Genomic DNA, 27,193 nt, shown 5'->3' with positions numbered 1-27,193 from the left:
CTGTGTGTGTGTGTGTGTGTGTGTGTGTGTGTGTGTGCAGAAGAACATGTGCATTTACTAATCACGTTCCTAAACATCTGTTAACATATTTCATGTGATCTGATCCATTAGTAGAACAAATTTGTTTGTGGATGAAAAGAAAACATTTATTTTAGTCCTGTGCTACTGTGACTACAAAAGAAATCAAATCAAATATGACATCTGGGGTGTATCATGCATCATTTTACTGTAACCAAAAGTCAAAACATTTGACATTAGTCTTAAAAGAACTACATGTGGTTCAGTAATTCATTGCGTGACAAAAGCATTTAATCTAATTAAAAGATGTTTCAAAGTTCTTTCTTGACCAAGAAAACAACAGTTGGAAAAAACAATCTCACGTCAAGGTCCACTTACAAGCTTTCAGCCATATGATCTTCATCAGCTGATGGAATTTGTTCATTTTGGAGTTGCAGATGTTCAAGTTTACTTTTTTCCCTTTCTTTGAGCACTTTAAGGACTTTTCATCCACATTTGCCTAAAAGCTGATGTTCAGTTCACAAGTTTTCAGTCAGACAGCATGCGAGCACTCTCTTGTGTTCCAGCTTCATTTCATTGTTGCAGAGAAAACAAGCTCCAACTACTACAATTAGATTACACTTTATTGTTTGTTATCACAGAAATGTCTCACATCCAGTTACTCTGTCTCACATTAACAGGAAAAACACATGAATAGATTGGAGTGGAGCACAATATTACGATGAGACTTGCAGTGCATTCCGTTGCATTGCTTAACATACACAGGTACATATTTCATACGCAGGTATCCACACCTACAGCATGACTCTCTGACCAACAACATTCTTTTAGCATAAATAATCACAGTAGTACATCTGCTATACTATGTTTCTCCATGAGATGGAGGTAATGTGTTCAGTTAGTCTCAGTCCATTCTCAGTGCAGTTCAGTCAGCACAGCAGAGGAAGCTCTTATCTCCTGCGTGGCCTCAGTACTGGCTTTATGTAAGTGTCACCTGATGGTTGCAGGAAAGCTCTGCCCTGCTTAGATAACAGTCATCTCTTGCTCATCTCCCCAAGAGTCATATCAGCCCGTCATCACCTAACAGTACATCACTTGTGATGGTGCAGAGATAATACTGACACTACTGACACTAAAGTCAGGTGTGTTGGAGTCTCTGAATTGCTCTGTGATTGACCCATGTGTGCTGGCAGCTGGCTCATGTCCAAGGTCTAACAGGGTTAAATCACCCATCGATGTACTGGGTTGAGCTATGGTCCATCTTTATAATGTTTCCCTCCTAAAGTCCCATTCTTCTGTGACTCTGAATAGGACTAAATGGAAGAAATGGAAAAAACGAACAAAAGCAGCTGACAGCTACTACCTGATTAGAAATGACCAAGGATGTCAAGGGGAACAGACTCAAACATCATCACAATGAATAAAATGAGTCACAAAGAACAATATTTGGCAGTATAAACTGGAGCTGATAGAGCTGGATTATACTGAGAGTCACAAAGCTGTTATTATGGCAAGGCTGCCATTTAGAAACACACAAAGAAATACAGTATTTGTTAATAAAGTCTGGTGGGATGTGTGTTTTTTTCTAGATTCTCCTCCATCTGAAGGTTTAAGCTAGACTCTTATTTTGTCCACCTCCTTGTATGCAGGGCATGTGTTTAGAGGCGGGTCTAAGTTTCAAGAATAACTGCAATCATTCTTTTCATTCCATTGTTGGAATTTTTGGAGATCTTTACTACGAATAGTTATTCAAATTACTTCTTTAGTGATAGTGTGCAGTCACAACAAACAGTTTTGGTCTACATTGATCAGTGTTGCCATTAAACTGTTTGATAGCAGTGTCAAAGGTTTGCTCTCAAACATGTTCTATTTGACTGCATATAATGACACAATATTAACCCCATGTCACACATGCTGTTGCTTTTTTAATGGCAAGAACATGATGCCATTTGGGATTTTTAGCTGATGAATATGACTGACCCCGTATATAAGCTCTCAGGCTGTATTTCACATTGCAGGAAGTATTTAGACTGACAGGATTGAAGAATTTTGTTTATTTTTGTGTTAAATGAATACTCTGTTTGCAGCTCAAACAATTCTTGGTCATTTTTCAGGTTCAGAATCTCCTACTAGGAAATGCTAAGCTTCAGTGAATCTTAAGCTCAACAAATATAATAGTGAAGTTATCGTGAGAAAATCAATAATGACTGATACGAGCGACATTATGATAAGATGTTTTGTAATATGCCTGGAATCAGTCCCTTTGTGGTTTAAAAAAACGTAGCTTTAAAATGAGCAATTTGATTTTTGCCTCTCCCAAAGGTTACTGTATGCTCATTCAGTGTAGACAGTTTTTGACCTTTGCACAATAAACTCCATCAACATAGTAAACACACTTAGGGTTGCAGGCCCCTCATTAGCATCATCAGTGTTCCCTGCAGGGAATATGACTTCATGTCATTTTGTTTGCAGTCAAACACTGAGTGATAATCCAGGAGTCGACTCACAAAAGACGCTGTTTTCTTAGCAGTTTTGCGTCAGAGGTCTAGAGTGGTTAACGAGGCTTGTGAGCCAGTGAGGGATTTCTTTCAGTCCTGTCTCCATGGAGAACACCTGAACAGCCTGAGTGGCTGAGTCATTAGCAGGAGTGGCAGACTCCTTAAAACCCACTGGTATGCACTTGATACGTGCCATTCTGGCCCTGGTAACCCTAAAAACGTGAGACAGCCTTTTGGTAATAATACCTCAGAGGAATGTGTTTCCATTTCAAGCATTTTTACATTCAGTAAAGGTTGTTAACGAAGGTAATGAGGTCAGGTTTTCCCCTTTTTCTGTCGTCTGGAGTGGTTTACATTTGGAGGAAGCCAATGGAAGCCTTCAACCTGCAACATCTGCTGCCAAAATGTAAAATATCACTCATAAAACCAAAGAGGACAGAAACTATTGTAAAGGCAAAGACTTGGTCGTGTTTTTTATTTGGAAGTTTTTTTTGTCTTGTCCACTTCCTTGTGCTGTTTGTTGGACACAAGCATACATACAACAGGAAATGTAATTCCAGAATCTGAACTGTTAAAAGTAGAAATAAAGACTGTAGGACATAATTTCAGCCATCAAATGAATAACTTGACTGATGTATGAATGTTGTTTTTTCTGTCCTAACTTGCCCTTCTTTGACTCATATGGGCCTTGGTTCATGATCATGTTTACTCAGTGAAGAGCCACACTGAGCTGAGAGGAAATATCCCACATACTGTTTTTGTTCACGCATAAGTGGATCACTGAGGCTGTTTTCTTTTACTTTGCTTAAACCAACATCAATTGATTTTTTTGGCCACTTGGGGGCAGCACAACAAGCTGTGAACAGAACATTGACATATTAATAAAGATGATTTAGCAAATGTGTTAGCTAAAAACAGACACAGAACATTAGCATTCATTTGAAGTTTTGTCTCTGGTCACCTGGTGAATTTAAGTCCAATATTTACTCTCCTTTCAGCTCTGGTCTGGGCTCCACCATGGATATATTAAGAAAACTGGATACTATTTTTCCTAGTGGCCACTCATGGTATTGCAGCGAAAAAATACCCTGCTGCCCCCATATAAAACTGTTGACAGGACACCTCAAACTGCAAAGTATTATTAATTTTTAATCCATGAAGGTTTTATATTTGTGAAACTTTCCCAGAGCCTAGAAAAGAGATGTTAAAGTTTGTGACATCATCCCAATGTAAAGTCTATATGTCCAACCCTAACGCGGAAGCAAGCCTGGAAGCTAGAAAACTTGTGTGTGCCAGGCGAACAATTTTCATTTGACTGAATAGATGCCATCTATGAATCTGGGATGTAGTTCTTATAATACATCCATAGTCTCCATCAATTCCTGAGAAAGTTATCTGCCACTTTAGCTGTTAAATGCTCCTCTAGAATAACAGCAAATTCAAACACGCTGAAGCGATGAACATATTGTCGATGAACTTACTGTCGATGAACATGCTGCTTATTCAATGCCGTAAATTCCTGCCCCTGTCATAAGGTTCATCAATGCTAAGATTTTTCAGAAGGCATTTGTCTCTTGCGGTGTGTTGATAAAGAACTGTCTGTCTGCATTCCTCACAGCTGCTGTAACCTTTGTGCGTCAGCCTTCCTTGGAAATCTTTGAATTCCTGAATCCAGAGGCCAAATGTCTGAATTCTATGAATTATCTGAGATTTGTAGTTTGTACTTCTTTCTGATGCTTGGGTGGGTGTATGGGTGGTGAGGTGGTGGTGGTGGTGGTGGGGGGGGGGGGGGGGGGGGGGGGGGGGGAGCTGGAACTCACTGGCTAACAAAAGTGGAGATTGTAAACCCTGACAGACGTTTCCATAGCAGAAGGCAAACATGAAAATATTGAGCGGACGTCTGCTCAAGAGCCTCGTTACACAGGATGCAGAAGTGAGGTATGTTCAACAGTGGAATACCAACACATTGTGCAGTATGTAGCTTATTTTTTTGGTTACTATTTTTCAAGCGATGCCCAAATTTTGCCTTTAACTCAATTGAAAAATGTTGGATTGACTGCTTTTTAAATACGAAAGCTTCATATGAGATACTAGAATCAAAATAGGCAACATCTGTTCAAACCTTTAGAAATGCCCTGCTGTTGAACTTCTACCATATATTAAGAGATGACATGTTAATAGCAGGTGTAGGTGGGGTCCACACTGTACAATGTCACATTTGTGTTTACAGCCTGGACTAATTTATGACAACATCACCATCAACAAGGAAGCAGATTCGGGGGAAGAACCACACCTAAAGGCGTCAGAGAGTTCAAATTAGTGGTGGAACTGTTCTGGCTGGATAATGGAAACTAAATATGCGCCAAGAATTTAGATTAAGAGGAAACATATACGTCACATGTCAGTTGTTATTGTGATGACAAAATATTGAAATATGAACTATGGGGTGTATCATGAGTATTTTATACTTTACTTATAATCCAATGTCAAAACTTTTAGTCGTAGTTAGTCGTACAAAAGCCATATGTGGTTGAGTTACTTTCAGTCACAAAACATATCCATGTCTTGACCAAATAAAGAGCATGTGATATTTGTGTTGTCTGTTTCATCTGGAAGGGAAGAGGAGGCCTTTACATCAGCTGTGAGGATGACGCAGAGCAAAATGCCACACACAGGAAAGAAGAGCCATATTCCATAGAAAAGTTGAATGTTTTCATGGTCCATGTAGGTCAAATTGCAGCCTGAAGCATAAACACATAAACACATAGACACACACGCACTCACTCACTCACTGGTGTTCTGGGTCAGAGTATTATAAAACTGTGATTTTCATGGTTGGGAGAGCATCATAAATGTTTTAAAAACTGCTGTATAGTCAAATGACATAACAGACAGACAGAAGTGGATGTGTCATCTGGCAGAAAGGCAGAAGAGAAGGTAGACAGGCAGGAACACAGACAGAGACGGATGGTAAAAGTGTAAAAGTGCTCTTCCTCAGTATTACATAAACCTCAAATAATGACCAGTTTGTTATTTCATATAAAATGAAACATTGTGGCTTTTGTTTCATATCTGTTTTTCGCTTGCCTCTAATGTTATAATGAGGACAAAAACAAATGGGCTAAAACATGGTTTTCATTATGACTATCAAGCATGAAACAGATTTGGTTCACTAGAAACACAAATACATGTTTCAAAATGATTTATTTTAAACAGAACTTTATTTTTCTCTTTTTGATTTAACAACACGCACAAGAGACACACAAATCTATCACAACCAACAACAGTATCATCCCTGGCAGTTGTAATTGTTAGTTGAAGTAATTAATTATAACAATAATAATGATAATAATAAGGAAGCAGGGAAATGGATATGATTTTAAAAGTGAGATATAGTCAGTATTTTGGATGAATGTGTGTCTTTAAGTGGTTTATTACTGGTGTTATTTTGCTGTACAGGGGTGCAGCTAAGGATTATGGGTCCCTTAAAAAACACCAGTCCTAAAACCCATCACCACCTTTCACACTAGCCCCACAACTGTAGACAAATCTTGATGATGCATACGTTTCTGTTCTGGTTTGTAAAAATTAGACTCAAAGACTAAAAAGAGTATGCTTTATCTGTCAACACACAGCTGTTAACAGATTACTGTAAGCAGTATGTAGCAGAAAATATCCAAGTGTGTTACATTTGTATGTAAATGATTTTGTTTGGTTGTGGAAAACTGAGCTATATTTTATGATGTAAACTCTGTGCGTAACAGAGAGAATTCTGCAATTCCTGTATCTCACTTATGAACTATTGTTATCTTATCAGTGTTATAGATCGTTGTAGGGGACAGTCATATGATCCTGACAGCATTTTGCCACTTTAAACTTTCCCAAATTCTCTGTGCTGGTGTTTTTCTTGTATTTCTTGTATTTTTTAGAAGCCCTGCAGCCGACCCAACATACAGCAGAAGACAACTTTTAGACTTTCAGCTGATGCTTTCACCTAAAACAACTTTAAAGATCCTCTCCAGATGTGTTTTAAGACAAATGACTTAATGTGTCTGATGTGATGGGTTTTTTGTTTGTTTCTTGTTTTTTTTGTTAAATGAACAAAAGTTATGTTTACATTCAGTGTTTCTCAACAAAATATACTGTGTGTATCCTCGATTAATGTATTTCTGTCCTTGTGACACATTTGAAAAGCCGTTTTTTGGATTATTTTAAATTGTGCATACAGTTTCACATCGTTTGCTATCCCTTTAACTTTGTGTGGGTTGTAACAGATGAAATCCTGGCTCTAACACAGATGTCATGTGATTTAGGGACCAAATTAAGGAAGTTTACACTGATTCTACTCAACTTAACTCATAAAAAAGACAAGAAGACAAACTCTAGACATATGCTGCATTCACGTGCTCCTCGGGTGGTCCCATTTCCCGAGTTGGGAAGTGGTTCTTCCGACTTCTGTGTGTTGATGAGCTTTTAAGTGGTAATGTAGAAACAACATGGATGCTACAAAGCAGATGTGTTGTATTTTGTCCCAGACGGGTTGTTGCACCAGTACATTCCCTAAAACCAATAAAATAGCTTATTATTTCACCTACTTGTTATTAGTATTAAAGCGAATAATTATTTTTTCTAACTAATCTAGGTCATTCTACATGGACAGCAACTAAATGTTACAACCTAATACCATATTACAAATTACATGTGAGCAAAAAATTGATATGCAATATGTGAATTAGTAAAAAAAAAAAGTTTCTTGCCATCAACCAAACATTTACTTTCGGCCGCCATGTTTCTGCCTATAGGACATCAACTTTCTGTAGGCCTAAGTCTTTTACCAAAATGTTCGCTGACTTTCCCAGCTGTTTTTCCGATACGTGTTTCCGTTCATGTGAATTTTTTCCAATCGGAAACAATTTTTTCCGATTATTCCGACGCCAAATGAATGCCACATTACTGTACTAGACAGCAAGCCAAGCAGAGCCACCTCCCACTATAAAGCTCCGTGAGTTTCAGTCACTCTGTCCAGTCTGCAGGAAACTTCTCAGCTGGTATCGGTGGATTCAAATCATTTCACGCCACAGACAGAAAACAAGTTGGAACAGTTCAGATCTCGTCCGCGTTCGCTGCGATAACAAACCCACACATTTCTATGCAGCCAGAAAATGTAGCGATTACCCTGCGGTGAAAGTCGTCTTTTAATTGTTTAATTGTAATACAGGCGCGTTAATGTAGTTCAAAAAGAGAGTTTTAAAAAAAAGTTTTTTATTATATCAAAATGCAGCCTTAAACTTTCTGTTTCGCACAGTGGAAGTTGATTTTCAGTCCAGCAATTCCTGTCAAGATGGAAAGCTACACTCCTTAAGAAACCGGACGAGATGGGAAAATGGGAGTTAACAATGGTAAGAAAACGTTTGATATGATCCAATAATAAAGTCAAATTGATTGAAAATTGAAAATAAGAAGGGTAAGACCTAGAGGTTTGTGGCGCAGGCTGATTTATGTCCACAGAGACATCTAATCTAATCCAATGGATACAAATACATGCTGTTTTTGTTGTGATTAACATGTGAATATATTCCTGGGTATACAGGCCCTATTGGAAGTTGACTCCTCATGTTTAAATACCTTCTTCTGTAAATGATATCTATCCTGCAGCACATCTGCAGTCACTGTATCTATGGGAGTCTGCTGTCCTGTTTGTGTCTCATATCATTAGTCACAGAGCTGAGCATCCAGTTCTGCAAAAAGTAAATATCCAGCAATCCTTCAAAAACCCTGAAAGTCGCTTAACAAAAGTTACAGCTGTTCTGAAGGTATTTCCTAAAATTTCAAAGACTCTTCTCACCATCTGGAAGAAATATAGCAACTGTGTTTCCTATCCAGGTAGCTGAAAATGACATGCAAAAATATTGACACATTATTTTGTTTAAAAAAAAAAAAATCAATATATACCAATATAACTGATCATAAAATGAGTTGTTTGGTCTACATTGCACAAACTGAGCAAGGACACTCGTCATTTCTGTTACCTTGATAGCAAATTCATCCGCAACTTGAAAAACAGGTTGAAAATCTTTTCTTTATCATGCAACAGACTGTATATTTTCATCTAGTCTGAAGTACCTTCAGCTATAAGTGCTGTTAAGTGAACTGATATTTATTTTTCAGAAAATCAGATGCTTAGCTCTGTGACTTGAGTGTAATGAGAGGCACAAACTGGGGCTGCAAAAGGTCAAGGGTATGACTGGCTCTCCTGTGTTTAAGTCTACGTCACTGAGGACAGATGACTCCTCTTGCTGTAGAAGCTTGTTGGTGTCCAGCTGACCCACATTATCAGATAATCCAACAACTCCATGAAGAAGTCTTAAATGTTTTTTTTCTGATTTAGATTTAGGCTGTTAGTAGTACTTAGCACCACCAGTGCACCGCTGACAATGAGTAACACTGGGACACAATGCAGTTTCCTTTCTGTGTGTAGCTAACAAACGATTCTAGTTTCTATGAGGGACAATGGAGTTTGTGTGATACTGGTTAGCACTAGCACACACAGCAGTTACACATTTGTCTTTTCATGGAGAAATTTCAATAATTATTTACACGGGAGGTTGTGAGCCCTTTCATGTCAATAATTGATTTGAAGTAATTATTGAGAAGTAGAAGTGGCAGTACTTAGTCAGCTTGCTGTGTGCTCATATTGTCCAGAAGTGATTTTGACATGAAATTATAAGTTTAAAATAATCATCCTTTTAACATGCAATATGTGAGGTTGTACTCTGATGAACTAAATGACTTAATCGAATGATACGGGACTGAAAGTTCATTTTCTATGCTGAATAGTGTGTAGGAAATTATATTGCACCTCTACTTGAAGCTATATAGATTTTTTGCATAGATTTGCATATAAAGCAGATGGATTACACAGGAGTCATGCAAGAACTTGTATTGATGCACGGTGTTGTTATGTAACGCATTTGCCATTTAAAGGGACACTCTACTAGCTTTACACATGAAGTTTAGTTTACCTGTACTCAGCCTGCGGAAAAAACATATTTTATGACGTCACCTGTTGCTCTGGAGGAACTTTCTGTCTGAAGAAATATCAGAGACAAAATCTTCGTAGCAGATATCCTGGTTTACAAACCGGGACATGGAGTTGAAAAGACATAGACATTTACCAAGCAGGCTATACTATTACAGTAAGTTGCATTATGGGAAATGTAGGATCCAGGATTTTAAGAGCTTTATCCTTCAAGGGATTAAAAGATTTTTATTAATTTTTCAGACCTCAGCTGTGTCTATGCGTGCATGTATCTCTGTCAGGTCTACTAACTTAGTGGAGGTGCATTAATAAATCACCTGAGTGCTCCTTTAACGGAGGGTAAACAGGCAGCTGTGGGTGTCTTTAAGTTTGTGTTCTGTGTGAAGTGAAGAGGTAGACATGAGAGGAGGATACACTGACTGTGTATTTTTACCATGATAATGAAAAAGTAAAGCAGAAAGACAAAAATGGAAACAAATTTCAAAAAGCAAACATTTTATTTTTGCTACCTCATCTTTTGACAAGTGACCTCACACCGCAGTTGCTGTTCAGTCTTTGTCGGTGGTAGTTTATAACATTAAAATAAAAATCACATATTGTTTAATGTCTCCCTTCGACCAGCCTCTTTTTAAATAGTGCGACGCAGCTGCTGTCTCATTATACTGCAGATGATCTTGTCCTTAAACCGCAAAGCCTGAACAACGTGCTCAGCATTCACAATGGAGGAACCTCATTCATCTGTGTGTGTCAAGAGCTGTTGAGCTTCTGGAGGGCCTATTGCTAGAACATTGATTGATAGCTCTCACTGAGATCAAACAAGTCAAAACACAATCATGATACTTGGTGCTGAAGAAGCAGCCTTTTTATTTTTGTATTGGTCTTTGGAGAATGAGGAAACTGAGAACTCTCTGACATTTAGGCAGTGTTTTGCATTTGTGTACTAACCTTTTGATAATCCCATATTTGTCCATAAACATTTTCATCAACCTATGAAATTCTGGAAAATTTCAGGTTTGCCATGTAGCTGGGAGATTGTGAAAATGGAAACTAAGCACTGGCTTACACCAGCATGTGAAGTTGATGAACATTAGATAATTAATCTACTATCATGACACATTGTTTGTGCAGTTGTTGGAGGCTTGAAATGATGACATGTGTATGAAGTAAATATTGCGTAGTGTTTGTGGCTCACATGAGATCAGCATGAGTTTCAGTGGGATCTGATGTTACTGGTTTGCGTGTCACCTGCCTGTTTGGCCATGCGGACATGCTGCTATTTTTACCTCCTCGTGACTTGGCCTCTGACCCTAATGTTGTGACCAGTAACATCACTAGATATGCATTTGTGTATCTGACCTGTACCTTTTTTATATTTTCAAGACACAAGCAGGGCATTGGTTGGCAACCACTCTCTCAGTCTAAGTGTTGGTGTAAAACTAAAAAAAACATTTTTTCCACCATTCCCAGAACCCAGTACAGGAATGGGGCGAGGAGTTAGAGGGTGGCGCCGTTTACGGGGTCACTCTGCGTCGGTTGTCCGTCCCCATCGCTCTTAACACCAGTGAGATGAATCCATGCTGCGCTTTTGTCCAATACCGAACCAGCAAGGTGCGGCGTCTGAAGGCCGCTAACCTGGACCTGCTCGTGAATCACCTCCTTGACCCTGGCTGCCAGGAACAGGACTACAGCAGGATCTTCCTCTCCACATACAGAACCTTCACCAGTACCTCAGCACTCATAGAGCTGCTCTTCCAGAGGTATAATCACTTTTTTTTGAACCACTGTATATCTGTTTTTTTTCCCTTAATGGAATAGTTCAACATTTTGGGAAACATGCTTACTTGTTTTCTTGCTGAGAGTTGGAAGAGAAGATTGATACCAGTCTCAGTAAATATGAAGGTGACACACCAGCTGACACAACCATCTAACTCTCAGCAAGTAAGAATATTTCTCAAAATGTCAAAGTATTCCTTCAATGAGTAGCTGAATGAGACATATTTCATTTCAGTTCTCTTTTATTCACATTCATTTGCATTCACAAACACTCTGTTTCAGTTTCTCTCTCTTTCCATCACTGCAAAATGCAAATACTTTATCATAGTTTTGCTTATCTTTCCCTGACCTGAAAACATCCCTTTCGTGCTTGATTTTGAGAAAACAACTTTTGTTGCTGTACGTGCAAAGTCATCATGTTGCGTCAGGATTTTTATACATTGTTTCCCTGACAAAGCAACCATCCCCTACCAGCTTTGATGTAATAATAAGTACCTTGCAAGTGATTATTATCTGGAGGCTCCCAACAACAATTATACACATAGCGGTTTTAAAATGTGGTTGGCATGACTCGAGGTCAGGTTTAAGATGGCTGCAGGGTAGTGACAAATAATAATTAAAGATATATACAAAAAAACAGCCTGAAGAGTATGGCAAAGTGCACTGTGACTTTTTTAATCCTTTCTGTACATGATTTTGTCTCTGTTTTCATTCCTATAGAGACAGTGCTGCCTCAGATCTGGAGAACAGTGAAAGCTACAGGAGGTAGGTGGATGACTTTTCTCTTGATAAAGTTTATTCAAAACACTAGGGCATCATGAAGAGTTTATAATTCTAGATGAAAACTGATAAATTACATAAAACTGAAAAAGTTCAGTATGCTTGTACCACTATCTGGTTCATTTCTAGTATGTCACTCTGGCCCAAAGTGTCATTTAAATAGTTACCATGTAATGATTTTTCCACTGCCTCCCCAGCCCTCTGTTGGCCTTTGTTCAGACATGGTTGGACGAGTACAGTGAGGACTTCAGGGATCCTCCCCTGCACCCAGCACTCAGGCTGCTGTTGGATCACCTGCGGATCAGCTCTGCAGTGCACGACAACATGCGCAGCCAGCCCAACTTCTGCTCGCTGGCTGGGCAAGCTGAAGCACTGCTCAAGAGAATCCAGAAAGAAGGTGATCCTCCACCACATAACGTAACCTAAAGTGATAAGACATCCCTCCTATAGCATCTTAATTTAAACTGTCCACTTTGTGTTTGTTGTTCAAATGCCTGACTGTCATTGTTGCTGTCAACAATGTGAAAATCCTGATAAAAAATCTGTTTTCTGTCTGTTTCATCAGACGCTCAGACAGATGTCAGTTCTGCCCAGGCAGTTCGGGAGCAAGATGAGGTTGATTCAGGTGATGAAGATTCAGGATGTGATAACTCTCTGGATCAGGGTGACATCATGGATTTCTCATCTGAAGCCATCGCTGAACAGCTCACCCGTATGGACTCTGTACGTGAGAGGAGAGGCTCCTACCTACAGTATATCAAATGTTTATATGTTCCACATTTACACATGTCTACTAAAAGGCTGATTGGTTTTCATGGTGTTTCAGGCTTTGTTTGTCAAAGTGGTGCCTTACCAGTGTCTGGGCTGTATGTGGTCGCAAAGAGACAAGAAGGAAAACATGTCTCCCACCATCCGCGCCACCATTGCACAGTTCAACGCCGTTACCAACCAGGTCATCATGTCACTGCTCTGCCGGTCTACAGACGCCACCGCTAGTCCCACTTCCTCCCGCCGGCCTCCCACTACACCAGCGCAAAGGGCCCGAATCATAGAGAAGTGGATCAGAGTAGCACAGGTCAGTGACTAAAGATTAGGCTTCATTCAAGTTCTGACTCCAGGTTTCAGCAGGTTTTTTTTAGATGTATGCCAGTGTTGTTTGACAGCAGCTCTGTTACAAACATTCATGCAAGCTTCACTAAAATAAAACACACCTGAGCGTTTGTTTTTGCAACAAATGTGTTTCAATAATCAGATTCAGCTGTTCAAAATCAGTGTTTAAATTGTAGCAATTCTCATTTGGTGCATTAAAAACATGTGGATGAATGTTTGTATCCAGCTCCACTGCACACAACAACACTGCATACGTTTGCCTGTTGTCACACTGTCAGTCTGTCTGTATTAGACAAGACTACATAACACAAAACATAATTAGTAGAATATTTGATTTGAAATTAAGTCAATCCACTGAATGCAAGTTGTTTCCTCTGCAGGACTGTCGTCGGTTGAAGAACTTCTCATCTCTGAGGGCGATCCTGTCGGCCCTTCAGTCTAATGCAGTTTACAGGTTGAGAAAGACTTGGGCTGCTGTTAGCAGGTAGGGTTGGATTATAGCTATTTCAAAGGCCGTCTCTATGGTTGTGTTACATTGCGTTCTACATAATCGTCCTTTAATGAGGGCATTGAACCCTCATCAAGTGCAATTCAGTGTCACTTAGAGTGCAAGTTAGCAAATTCCTATCTTTTGGGTCACCTATATTCTACGTCAGGTCATAAACATTGCAGTAAACTATTATAATGTCAAAGATAACAGAAGCATAACTTCTCTGTGGTGGTGAGGGACCAAGTAGTGAAATGCAAACTTTTAATACGTCATTGTGTATAATACTGTAGTTAATTATTAAATTATATATCTGATGTTGGACTGAATAACTGCATATTCAAAACATGTTGACTTTTCTCTTTATAGGGATAGCATGACCACGTTTGATAACCTGTGGGAAACCTTTCCTGATGAGAACTGTGTTCTAACCAACAGAGAGCTCCTGGTGGAGGTGAGAAAGAAAACCACTTGTTGCTCAAAAACAAGCTAGATTTACTTCAGTGTTTAACCTTTAGATGAATGGGGCATTCAAACATACACATACTCTTATAAGTGGGTCAAAAGTGACCCGTATTAGAATAGTTTTTGTCATTTTGTACACTCTCCTCATAATTTTGCTTAAAATTATTTATATGAATTCCTCATTAGCATAACATTTGTAATGATAATTTGTCATTTTCATCATAAAATCAACAAACTTAGAGTCTATCTGCTTAGCTAGCAAGCTAATGCTAGCTGACGAATTTAATTATTATGGCAGATTCTGTTTCACATAATTGTAATCAGTGCATAAATGTTATATAAAATGGCTATTAATTTAATGATATCAATTTAAAATATCACTATGATATTATATGTAGGTGAGTGGTGATGATAGTTGAGATGTGGTTCTCAAAAGTAATTGATAAGGAAGATTCCACAGGAAATGCATAGGGCTCATTTTTGACCTACCAATGCTTCTAAGAGTTAATGTTTAGCAGTGCAAACAAGTCAACCCACTGAGCTGTTATATACTTTCAGTCAATGCAAAACAGCTTTCACTGATCTGAACCGAAGACTAATTAAATCATTAATAAAAAATAGGATTGGAGCAGTTTTCAGCAGAAGATCTAATACTGGAATTATAGATTGGGTCGTTAATATCCAAACTTATGTGACCTTAAACACACAAAATATGAACTACAGATTAAGAACATAGCACAAAGAACATTTCACTTATTGAAACCACCTCACTAAGTACACACATGGATTTTCTCTTTTAATTATTATAAAGATTCATTTTTGAGTTAATATTTACAGAAGTGTTTGACAGTCTTAATGGGAAACTAGAGGCCGTTAGCACAATGTGTTCCCTTTTTTTTTTCTTTTATGTAGCCTCCTTTAGGCAACTGCGTCAGAGGCGTCTTGTGTCTAGTTACAGTGAAAGGACTCTAAAGTCAATAGATCACCAGTACTTTCTGTTCATAACCACCACGCTACTTGCACTGTGTGACACCTCACAATAACGTTCAAAGAGATTCTTCAATCAGAATCATTTCAAATGGCTAACTATTAAAAAAAACTCTTTCTCACGTTTCATTGTAGTTGTATTTAGGTGCTGCCTTTTGTGAAAGAAGCTTTTATCTATGTAAACACAATCACTCATACTATAATCACATATACTTTACTTAAGCCTAATAGCTGTACTTTTAGGCAGATATATTAAACAAAGTGGTTTGGAAGTGGCCTCCCTCCTTTCCACAGAATAACTTTTAAACAGGATATCCAAGTTAATATTTAATAAAACTCATTCTTGTTTTGAAAACAAGGTTGGTTAGCTTTTGCTTTGTAAGCCAATTTACAGTTTGCTCACATGCTTCATTTAAGCCCCCCTTGTACATGCTTGTGTACCTGCATACACATAAACACACACAAAGAAAGTCCTGTTAGATTTTTAAAGAATTTTAACCACTTATATTTGACAATGTGCCACTGTATGTGTCTATAACCTTCAACTGAATATAGCTCTCTCTGACCTTCTTTGACAGGATGGAGGCCAAGCAACCATGGATAACATTTCTCCAAAGATATCCAAGCGGTGTCCAATACCCAGACAGATGGTAAGCCATATCTCAGTAGGAGAAAAGAGGTCTAGATCAACCTAAACACTAATCAGCAACCTTTCTCCTCTTCTACAACTAATGTCCTGTTTTACACTTGTCACAAACACTAAGCAGATGAGATTCAGACAGCAAGTAAGGAAAGAGATGCTTTATCATGGGATATTGTTTTGGAGTAATTTTACCTGAGGCAAGTTTTAGTTTTCAAGAAGACGCATGCAAAACTCCTATGATATTATACAAGTCTGAAAGCCACAAGAGAGCTGATTTCGCTCAGTGTGGGTGGAGTATCTCTGGCATGGCAGATTCCCAAACCTATCTTTAGCCTCGCTCGATGCTGAACAAGTTTCAAATGGCCTCAGATCGCCAGGATTATAGGACAGTAATAATAGACTAGACCGGGGTGTTTTATGAGTCATATGCATAGACTCTTGGCTGTAACATGAACCCACAGTGCTGCTAACTGGGACGAGCCTTCTGTGAAAGTATACTGACGCAAAGCCGTCCGACCGTAACACAATAAATACAGTATTAAAAAAACAAAATAAATGTTGTGTTTCTGCAGAGTACTTCCAGTGGAGTGGTTCCTTACCTGGGCACCTATCTGACTGTCCTCACCATGCTAGACACCGCCCTGCCAGACACTGTGGAGGTAATATAATGTAAACTGAGTGACAGTTCCTATGCTTGATATTTAACAGCCTTGACTGTCAATGAGTAACTACATAGAATATCTTTATTATGTAATTTATTCCAGTACATAGTAGTACGTAACACTTTAGCCCCCCTATTTGGTATTCATGAGCAGTATATAGCACTTAATATTTTTATGACTGACTATAGTGTAGGAGATATGAATCCAAAAAAGAAAATGAAAATGCAGTATCCACCAACAAAGTGTGTTCTTTAATATTTTAAGTTTGTTTCAGAAAATAAATTTATTTCGATTATTTACAGTCCTTGTGCATAGGAATTAAATGTATCTGTTTTGCAAGGTGTCTGTGTATTCATACATTATTAACATTTATACTGAAACCAACATAGTAATTAACGATTTAAAACTTGTAAATATGTCATTTAAGGTAGCTTGACCACACCATACTGCATGAATTCCAATAGAGTCAAGTTGTGTGGAAAAACAAAATTAAAAGTTCATCAAAATGGATATATTTCATGTTCAGATAGCGGCTAGAGAAGAATCAGTAAGTAGATTTTAGTTTTAGCTTTAGCTAATGCTACATATATTGTTTATATACTGCTGAGAAATTCTAAATCGGTTAAAAAAAAAAAAGTTAATGTAGTATTTTTGCTATTTCTTGATGTGATTAATCATTGATCTACGCCATAAACAAGTACTTCATTAACAATGTACTCTTTTGACAGGGTGGGCTCATAAACTTTGAGAAGAGGAGGAGGGTAAGTGGTTCCTCTTTGTGTAATCTTTATTTATTCCCATGTGTTATTTTTCTTCCACACTTGTCAAACATTAAGTGCAAAGGTGTCCACATGACATTCTGTCAGCACTACATGCTTGTGTGGTTTGGTGTGTTCAGTATATTTGTGTTGTCCAAGTAAACATTGACTAGGACATTTTGCCACACTTGTTTTGAGTACACAAAACCTATTTATTATCCTTTTTAAAAAAAAAAACAAAGAGTTCAAAGTATCATTGTGTCGTATCACCTAGTTACTCCAGGCAGGTTAGGTAACCACACAGATGAAAGAAGTCTGGACACTTTGCCGTCTCTGTCACTCTGGGTAATCTCCATCGACATTTCTCTCCCTGCAGGAGTTTGAGGTTCTCTCACAAATCCGTGTGCTGCAGGCGTCCTGTTCCCAGTATAGCCTGCCCCATCACCCCAGAATCGCTGCCTGGCTTCGGGGACACAAGCTGCTCACTGACCAGGAGAGGTGAGAATGTGTTATTTTTTTACCCCCTTTCCATAACATACCTGTGACTCTCTACTTGTGATTGTATCACAAGTAGAGAGTTGTGGTTACATAATCAGAAATATGAGATGTAAAAATTCTTGCTCTGTCATGTGGAAAAATAAAGGTGTGTTGCTCTCTAATAATGTTCCACTCAAATCTACATTGTTGAGTGCACATGTCCCATTATGCTAAGATAATGGCATCTGGTCAGTTAATCAGTTCTTGTTGTCAGTAAGACATGGATGTAATCCTGTCACATTGGAGCTTGGTCATAAGGAGCCACTTGTTTGACATTTATAAGGCTATAATTTGTGACATATTCATATACTGAAACTGGTAGTGATGCAGCCTATGGATGCACAGTTCATAAAATGTAAAACATTTGCTGTAATTCTGTTATAAACACCAGATTTTGGGAAGATTACTGGCACATAAGTGACGTAACAGAGGTGTGTTTGGAATTAAAAATGAGTAGCTGGCATGAGCACAGATAGCTAACAAGGCTGAACAAATAAAAAGTTTGCTACGTACCAAAAATATCAAAAAATTAAAATAAAAAATACATAAACAAATAAATCAATAAATTTACTGCAGCAGTTTTTGTTGCAAACACTCACACTTGTCTGCACACTAATCATGCTTCTACAAAGACTTAGCACAAAGACTGGAAACGAGCAAGCAGCTAGCCTCGCTCTCTCTGTGCCTGACAAAAAATTGTGTATACTTAATCCCTCCATAAAACCACAATGTGTTGTTTTACATAACGATTCTGGTACTGATTAAACAAATTAGATGCATGTAAATTAGTGAGCTTTAGAAGTGCTAGTAGATGGTTTTTGTGACCTTTGTACAGAGCCAAGCTAGCCCTGTTTCCAGTTTTTATGCTAGGCTAAGCTAATTGGCTGCTGGTGGTAGCTTCATATTAATTGTACAAACATGAGTGGTATCAACATTGTCATCTAACTCTTGGCAAGAAAGTGAATAAGTGAATAAGAGTATATCTCAAATTGTCAAGCTATTCTTTCAAGTGCCTCTAGAGACAGAAACAAGTACAAAGTTTTCCTCGGTAAAAGAAAAACTGTCTTAGAGGATTGCAGTGTTCATATTCCATTACATATCATTATATTATAATATATTCATTTTGTTATGTTGCAGCTATGAACTGTCGAGGCAGCTGGAGCCTCCAGTGGACTTGTGTTCACCAACTCCCTGGAGCCACCGAACACTCACAAAGAAACTCTCCTTGTGAGTATCATGTTATGGTCTATTTGCATATTCAAACACGCACAGTACATGCACATTATACTATGCTCACAGACCTGAGCACAGCATGTATAAACCTTAAAGTAGACAGTTGGTAGCAAGGGTATATGCAGAGCCACTTTTTTGCCACAACATGGAAGAAATCTATGTATTATGTTGTTGTATGTTTAGAGTATTATTTGTTGTATGCAGTGTTGGTGTGCAGTAAAAGGAACATTTATGGTACAGTATTGTGTAGTTATATATAAAACAGCAGTATTATCATTATAAAATGTGTGTCTGGTGTCTTCGATACAAGCTTAAGTTAAATCTTTGTGTTCAGTCTCCTGACAGTGGGCGAAGGATCTAAAAAGCTCCCTGCTGACCAGATCAGCGTTTCATCCTCTGGATCCAGTGGATCTGAGATGGACGATCTATCCTCCCCAAACTCAGCCTGTTCCATCAGACTGCAGGTAAACAGCAGTTTGTGTGTGTGTGTTTATGTACATGTATCCGCCTCATTGGGCCTCATGCAAGAACCACTCGTACGTACAAACAGATTTGTTCTTAAGTTGCACATACAAATGATTTAAGAACATTCATCAATTTTCTCTCAGATACAAATGAAATTTATGAGCGCTCCAGACCTGTCGTATGTGTCATGCATTATAAATACAATTTATAATGTCCTAATGTGAATTCATTTGGAGTTTAAATATGATACCGAAATTAACAGAAATTAAATATATAACTAAAACAAACTTAATGCAAAATTTATATTCTGTTTACATTATCATCATCATGGCTGCCAATTTACTGAAAGGTTTTTCAGCGCTGCAACTTCTACATTTCAGTAGTTGCTATAAACTTCTCTCACTTGGACAGCTGCCTATGTGTCTCTATGCAGGTCTCTGTCCAGTATCATCTTCTGTTGCAGCTGACAGTGTAACATCACCTACTGTTGACTATAATATTCTCTCCTCTAATATATCTGTGACTGTCACATGAATGCCTCCCAACATGGAGTGCTATGATTTAGTAAGGCGTTTCTTAGCATCTAACGTCATGTCAAAGCATTTCCTTTTTATATCTGTCACAGTGCAGAACTGCTCTGATGACACGTCAGCTGGATTCATATTTTCTATTTCTTTTGGGTGTCTGACTACTGACACTTTTTATGAATAAATCTCGCCCACAAACTGAGCGGAACATGGAGCCTTATATGGCAGTTTTAGGGGCGTGGATTATGCTAATGATCACATCTCTCGCACATGCACCTCCTCATGAACAAGTGACATTTATCAGACTGAAACGAGCGATTTATGACAAATTCAGGCAGTTTGGCAGTGAGTTTGTTCAATCCTACTCAGAACACTTGTATGAGCAAACCTCACAGAAAAAAAGTAAAAGAGAGTTTTAGGATAAAAATACAAAAATGTTCTTGCTTGAGGTCACATCCTTGTTTTCTGTCCATCCTTTGTCCTCAATTGTGCAATCAGTGGTGTCTTTGTTGAAAGCTTTTTTTTTATGCTGTGCCTTCATCTAATGGTTCTCTGTGTTCAGCACAACATCCACTATTTACACTTCACAAACAATCATCCCTTTTTAAGTTGTCAAACAAACCCCGAAGCATTTCTAATAAGAAGTGGAATACACTGAATGGCTTTTAAAACCGGGAAACTTACATAATCTCTCTTCACAAAAGATCCTCTTTGATGCTAGTGTGAGCCCTCGACAAGTGGAATTTCAATTGAGCAGATCTTGAGTAGAGCTGGAGTAGGGTTTGTTTAATGGTGCACAGATCTCACTGCTGTTCAATAGCTTAGTTGTTCCGTGCAGAACAATCAGTTTCTAAAACACTACAAATGCTATCCAGTGGTACTCATCTATATTGTTTCTCTTGTTTCTATCTCCCTCTTTCTTCTTCACTCTGGCTTCTCTTCTCTCACCGCAGCCCTTTCACAGCTCTTGCAACAATGTATCCGAGGCCTTCTCTTCCTCCTCATCCTCCCCCTGCTCCTCCACTGCTTCCTCTCCATACTCCCCTTCTCCTTCCAGCTCCTCCCCTGACTGCCAGACGGACCTCGGCTCTCCATCCACGTCCTGCGGTGGCGCTCGGCCGAAACCCCCTCTGGCCTACCACCACAAACGTTCCGCGTCCATGACCTCCTTCCCTGTCTATAACCGTCAGGGGTCTGACTGCTGCATAGTCAGGGTGAGCGTGGACCTGGGCCAGAACAATGGCAACATGTATAAAAGCATACTGGTGAGTTTAAAAACAGCCTTCTAGTGTCAAACTCTGACTTAAAGTAAAAGATCTGAATATCGCTGCTGATCATTTAGACTGAGTTAAAGAGGTAAAGTGGCTTCAGCACTTATGAGTCTCCGTCTTTTGTAGTTGACCAGCCAGGAAAAAACTGCACAGGTGATTCAGAGGGCATTGGAGAAGCATCACCTTGAGCACATGAACTACCGGGACTTCACCCTGACACAAGTCATCTCCCAAGAAAGAGGTCAGAACAGACTAACTTGTAAAATACTATACTATTAGAGAAATCACTACAATAGTGCTGAAATAAAAGAAAACTGACCTTTTTTTTTAAAGAAAACTATGTATCCTGTTTGTCTGTTTTCAGAGTTGCTCATACCAGACAAGGCAAACGTCTTCTACGCAATGTCCACAACGGCAAACTTCGACTTTGTTCTACGTCAATTCCACAAAGGCCAGAAGAAACCACTGAGAGCTACGTCTAGTCTCGGGCGATACACAAAGTAGCACCTCTAGTCTACGAGCTCTGCACCTGAACTCATGGACCCTTCCTGGAAAAAACGGTCCTATTTTTAATGGTTGTTTTATATACTATGATATTCTCTGAGATGGGTCATCCATTTTTTTTTGGATACCAAAGAGGTGAAAATGTTTTTATGGTAATTGAAAAGATGATGCAAAAGCACTTTATGAAGAAGAATGATGGAGCTTAAAACACCTGGATCAGACATGGTTTTGATTTCCACTTGGAATAAACTGGGTACTACTGTTAAACCAAAAACAAACCCCCCAAAAAACAAGAACCCACTTTTCCCCACAGGTGTGTTGGTAATGGTCACATGATTTAAAGTGCATGGATGCATGTGCAAATAATGAATGATTTTTAGATCTGAGACTGCTGCTAGATGTCACTTACAATAACTCTGTAGGCATGAAGACTCACAAAGAATCCCCCCCCCCTGAGAGCAACTCGTGCCAACATCCGTGACCTATTTATACATGAACATTGATAAATGACTGGCCATTTCCCAATGCAGCTGGGCGCCATTAATAACCTGTGTGTTAAAAAGGGAATGGGGGTCAGATGCTGAGTGAAGGACGAAGACTCGGTAATGAACTCCTGGGGCCCCGCAGCAGGTTGTCAGCCACTGGAGATGAGATAGGCGGCTGTGCTCATGTGTTGCTGCGCCAGTGCCATCTGACGAGTGGGTGGGAACGTTCTCGCCAGGGATCACTGTGTTCTCTGGGAGTTTCACCTGCAGCGTTGCTGTGATATTCATCGTGCGCGGCCCACAGCACCAACTGGAAGGATGGCATTCCTGAGCCTGGGTAACCATGACAGCAGCAGAGACTTTGATGGACAGCACGGGATGGGATGCACACGTGTAAAATGGTTACTGTATTTAAATGAGACAACGATGAGGGACAAATGTGTGTTTTCAGTGTTAGTGTATGACTAAGAAAGTGAATTTGATTTTTAGAGTTTAGATTTCATCATTGTATTTATTTCTACTCTGGTTCCACTGTTGATTGCACCTTTATTTGATTAACACATTGTGACGACTCACTAGGTGGCTTTACTGTATTGTTTCTTGACTGGTAGGCGAATATTTTTAAAAAATCAAAACAAAGTCTATTCAGAAACATGTATGATCTGTGGTTATAATTGTAGAGATGTCTTATTTTATGATGAATATTTAAAATGTTAACATTGAAAGTTGTTTTTACTTAATTTCTTTAAAAACTGTATTTGACAAATTTGGTTCAGACTTGTGAAGACTGGATGTAACTGGTGCTTAAATGGCTGGACTAAAGCCTAAAGAGGAGTTTAGATGTAATCATTTCAATGATGTCTGTTGACGTCAACGTTAGGTCTCTGGTGAGATAGATGATAAGGATCATGTTTCCTTGCAGTTAAAGCTCGAGGGAATATTAGCAAAGTAGAAGAGTTACACAAGTGATTGGACACACTTAGTAAAATCACAAGTTTTATTCTCATTCGGATCGGATCATCTAGGGGTCAAGAGCCTTGCTCAAGGGTATGTATAATTGTCAGGAAAAAGAACAGACGTCTCCTCTATGTACACTGACCCTGCAGATCTATGGCTCTGAAACAGGAAACACCAAATGCTTATTTCTCCTGACACTGCAGTATCCCCTATCCTGGCAGTTGAGACCTGAACAGATAGTATTTCTTAGCTTATAAAAACAGCTTTTTTCACTTGTGATTAATGAAGAGAATGTCACCGCTGTAAAACAAAAAGAAATAAACAGTTTTTAAAAATCCAGGATTTCCTGTGTGTATTGACTTACTTTTTGTCTTATTTGTCTGACTGGTGTTTGCTATTAAGTCTAATGTAGCCAAGTTATGTGGAAATGGTTTCCTTTATAAATTATTATAACATTGCTTACCTTTCAAAGCTTAAAATTAATAACAATTTTATTAATTATCTGCTGTACTATTCCAGTAAATGAAAGCTATCTTCTTTTCTGAAGGATTTATTTTTCTTTATTTAATATCTAACATAATATACCATGGGTCATATACAACATAATATAAATTAATTATACTATTACACCAAAGGTCTGTGCTAATAATAAGAATTAAAAAACATACAAGCAAATTGTTATTGTTGTGATCTCAGGGTTAATCCATTAGCTTTGAACCATTAATGTGGAGCTGCATGCTGCATGCATCAACTGACTGTCACATTTGTTTTTGCTTGAGATGTTTTCCTTTTGTTGGTTTCCAAGCACTATTGGGTTTGCTTGAGATAAGAAAGAACTTTTAAAAGTCTTAATGTACACAAACTAGAAGCTGTGCTTCTGCTTGGGGTTGCATTTGTTGAGGAGTTGCAGGCAAGTTGCTTTGCAAGTGTCTACAATGTTGTACTCAGTAAATTTCACTTCTTCCTTTCAATCTTTCATTATACAGCCTCTCTTTACAGACCCAGGATGTGGGTGGTGTGGTGGGAAAGGGACTGGTAAGCACAGAGAGTGACCGTGGATAAAAGAAGAAAAAAGGGGCCATTTACTGGTCAGTTTCCTGTTTTATAAATTGACGTCAAGTAAATGCTATATGATGATGCCTGAGGTAAAATTTAGTTGTACTGAAAACAGTAATACTTTTGATGCTTTATTCCAACATAAACAATGATTTTAGAGAGACTGAATGTCTATACTTAATGTGACCTCTATCAAGTTTGGCCAGCATTTTAACAAATCATTAAACAATTTAATCAGACAACATTAAATAGCTTTTTAGTTCAGCCTGGTAGAGGTTGTTAAATGCAGAATGTTAAATGCTGTTAAAACATGTAGGCCCTCTCTGTGGGTGAGAGTGGTTTTCCAAACCTTTCAATGACTACCTTCAGCTTTTTGTTTTCAGTGGATCTCATAGCCTTTATTTGAAATTTGATGTCTAACTGATTAAAATCAACCTCATTTCAGTGCAGAAAATTTTTACTTGTGAATAAAAAAATCTGCAAATAATATGAAAAGGTTAAATAAATAATTTTGTGTTTCTATAATGTATCACACGTTGAAAATACAATCAAATTACCATCAGTTTTATCAGAAAAATTGTCTGAATTATTTCCAAATGGCTTCAGCAATGCTACATTTTTAAGCTGAATAACAGGTTCTCTTAAAGACACACAAAATCTTTTTCCTGAGGGTTGAGTCTATATTGCGAGTGAATTACACATTTTATTTGTCTGCTGTTATTTATTTAACAGGCTTAAACTTCCCAGTAATACTTGTTAACGTTTCCAGTAATTTTCCCGTCATACTTACCAAACACGTCCACCAGGAAATGCATCAACCTGACTAATAAGTTGTTTTGTTTTGTTTTTAAATTAAAATTTTTACGTTTTGTCTTATTTTTCCCCTTTGCATGACGTCACTGATCCCCGTAGACGCTCGTGCGCGGTACAATCAACACACAGCTGTGATTCTTTTTCTTCTACGGTTTCAAACACCTAAAAAAGGCAACAAAGCCAATATTTTTAAAGTATATTGAATTTCTCTCATAGAACAAGTGTTGCTACAGCGTCCTGTTAGTTATTCTGACCAGAAATGAGTTAATGACATCCACGAGCCCCTCAAAGGTAAAACGAAATTAAACGAAATGAACAATGACCAGTTTAGCTTCAGTTAACAAATCCTACACAGGAGAAGTCGATGAAATGCCGCCACTAGATGGCGCCAGAGAGCTATATGCTCATTAAAGCTAATTTACTAGAAAGCTGTGTTTACATCCAGACGCCAAGTGGGTGCAGTAGCATCTTGGCAGCAATAACTACTGTGGGTCTGAACACACTTTATTTCCTTGATACATTTGGCAGTAAAATGCTGTAGCAAATGTAAACACCACGGAGGTATTTTGTGTGTAGATGTTTTTGATGTGTCGTACAACGACTTCAGGTGTTTGTTACATCACCTGCAGGGTGTCACCTGCTCCATCTCTCCGCTCCATCTAACTGGATGTGAAGTTGGCTTTAAATGGAGGTGATTTAATAATAATAATAATAAATAATAATACATTTAATTTGTACAGCACTTTTCATTCATAGTGAAACTCAAAGCGCTACAGTATTAATAACATAGAACACACAACATAAAGAAAATAATAAAAAAAAGCCTTCCTGAATATGAATAGCAAAAAATAATAGTATCTTAATGGAGCGAGTGCAGCAGCTGCTCCTCATAGGTGCATTGGAGGATTTCTGTCAGGACAGGCCTGAAAAGAGTCTGCGCTCTGCTGCCCTATCTACCCACTCAGTGCACTTGGCTGCAGCAGATGCACACTCAGCAGAGGGATAGGGGTTTGGATTCAGTAGATGAGGTCTTGCCTCACTCTGTGTGTGTGTGTGTGTGTATGTGGGGAGGGAGGCATGCACAGGTCAGCAGTTCTGGAGGAGAAACAGGACACTGCCCCTCATCTCATACTTTCTCATGTATTATGTATGCCTGTGATATGCGGCTGTGAGCTTGGCTGTGTGTGTGTGAGCTGCATGTAGCCGCGGACGTACACACTGTATCAATGCTGCCCTTTACCGTGAGAGATCCAAAATGGTATTTATCTGCCTTCGGAGCAGTGCTCTGCGGGTCAGAAGAGACATTCAAGGTCTTATCTGGATTTGTCCAGGAAATCGGTATAGCGGGTCTCTAATGAGGATTGATGAGCCATGGAGTTTAGCTGTCAATAAAATCGATGATCTTCACCTCTGTTGACCCAAGAGTGTTTGAGGAAGTTAGAGACATTTCAGTTCACACTACTGTCTTGCATCCTTTGTGTATAACTCAAGTAATTTCTGCACAATTTGAACACTTCATTTCCTCATATATGTAATATTTAGATCTTCATATAGTCATAATATGTTGGAATTACTTTGCCTAGTCTAAACATAACAGCTCAGTATGTTCCCTTTAGATTTTACACGCAGCTGTAATGTCTAAGTGTCAGGCTTCTACATTGTTTGCACAAGGCGTGATGACATCAGTTCCTGTGTATTGAGTAAGAAGTGTAGTGTATGTTTATATAGGAAGACAAAGCTGTGTGAGTTTGCCCTTCATTTGTTTCTGCTTTACCTGCAGTGTTACTCACTTTCCCATTAGGGTTTGTGATTCTCACGCTGAAGTTCAGCATGTGAATGCAACAGAATTGTCCTTACCTTTTGTAAACATCTCTCTTGTTTTGTTATTTGGCTATTTCGTAATCACACTGATTGCAGGCACATGTGAGGGTGTGGAGGTCATGAAAAATGTTAGGCAACACTCTCTGCTATGATCTCCGCTCAAACTGAACTTGACGACTGACAGCTGCCCCCCCCCGTCTCACCTGGCCGGCTCTCCCCCCCCCCCCCCCCGTGTGGAGGAGAAAGCTGCTTTTACAGGTCAGAGCCAGAGGAGAGGAGATATGTGTCGGCAGCTTGTATGTCG

The 27,193-nt window shown here is 38.7% G+C and overlaps 1 protein-coding gene across 1 annotated transcript; it reads left to right on the top strand.

Annotated features, from left to right (window-relative positions):
• The first annotated feature begins 7,524 nt into the window (after window positions 1–7,524).
• On the top strand, window positions 7,525–23,541 carry LOC121884768 (ral guanine nucleotide dissociation stimulator-like 1). Its single transcript, XM_042393760.1, has 17 exons — window positions 7,525–7,915; window positions 11,023–11,312; window positions 12,049–12,093; window positions 12,306–12,505; window positions 12,674–12,831; window positions 12,935–13,183; window positions 13,599–13,702; window positions 14,075–14,159; window positions 15,736–15,807; window positions 16,373–16,459; window positions 17,191–17,223; window positions 17,597–17,718; window positions 18,895–18,984; window positions 19,325–19,454; window positions 20,936–21,247; window positions 21,380–21,494; window positions 21,618–23,541. The coding sequence occupies exons 1-17, from the start codon at window positions 7,892–7,894 to the stop codon at window positions 21,755–21,757; spliced, it is 2,256 nt and encodes a 751-aa protein (XP_042249694.1). The 5' UTR covers window positions 7,525–7,891; the 3' UTR covers window positions 21,758–23,541.
• The last annotated feature ends 3,652 nt before the right edge of the window (window positions 23,542–27,193 follow it).

Source organism: Thunnus maccoyii, chromosome 18 (genome assembly GCF_910596095.1).
Source record: "Thunnus maccoyii chromosome 18, fThuMac1.1, whole genome shotgun sequence".
NCBI lineage: Eukaryota > Metazoa > Chordata > Actinopteri > Scombriformes > Scombridae > Thunnus > Thunnus maccoyii.
The sequence above is the reverse complement of the archived record's forward strand: the minus strand, read 5'-3'. Positions and strand labels throughout refer to the sequence as shown.

What these genes read in the sequence shown, in the direction of transcription:
- LOC121884768 (XM_042393760.1), top strand. Translation starts at nt 7,892, where the DNA reads ATGGGAAAATGGGAGTTAACAATG. An exon ending in AACAGTGAAAGCTACAGGAG is followed by an intron (nt 12,094 to 12,305) that starts GTAGGTGGATGA and finishes CTGCCTCCCCAG; the next exon opens with CCCTCTGTTGGCCTTTGTTC. An exon ending in ACTTGGGCTGCTGTTAGCAG is followed by an intron (nt 13,703 to 14,074) that starts GTAGGGTTGGAT and finishes TTCTCTTTATAG; the next exon opens with GGATAGCATGACCACGTTTG.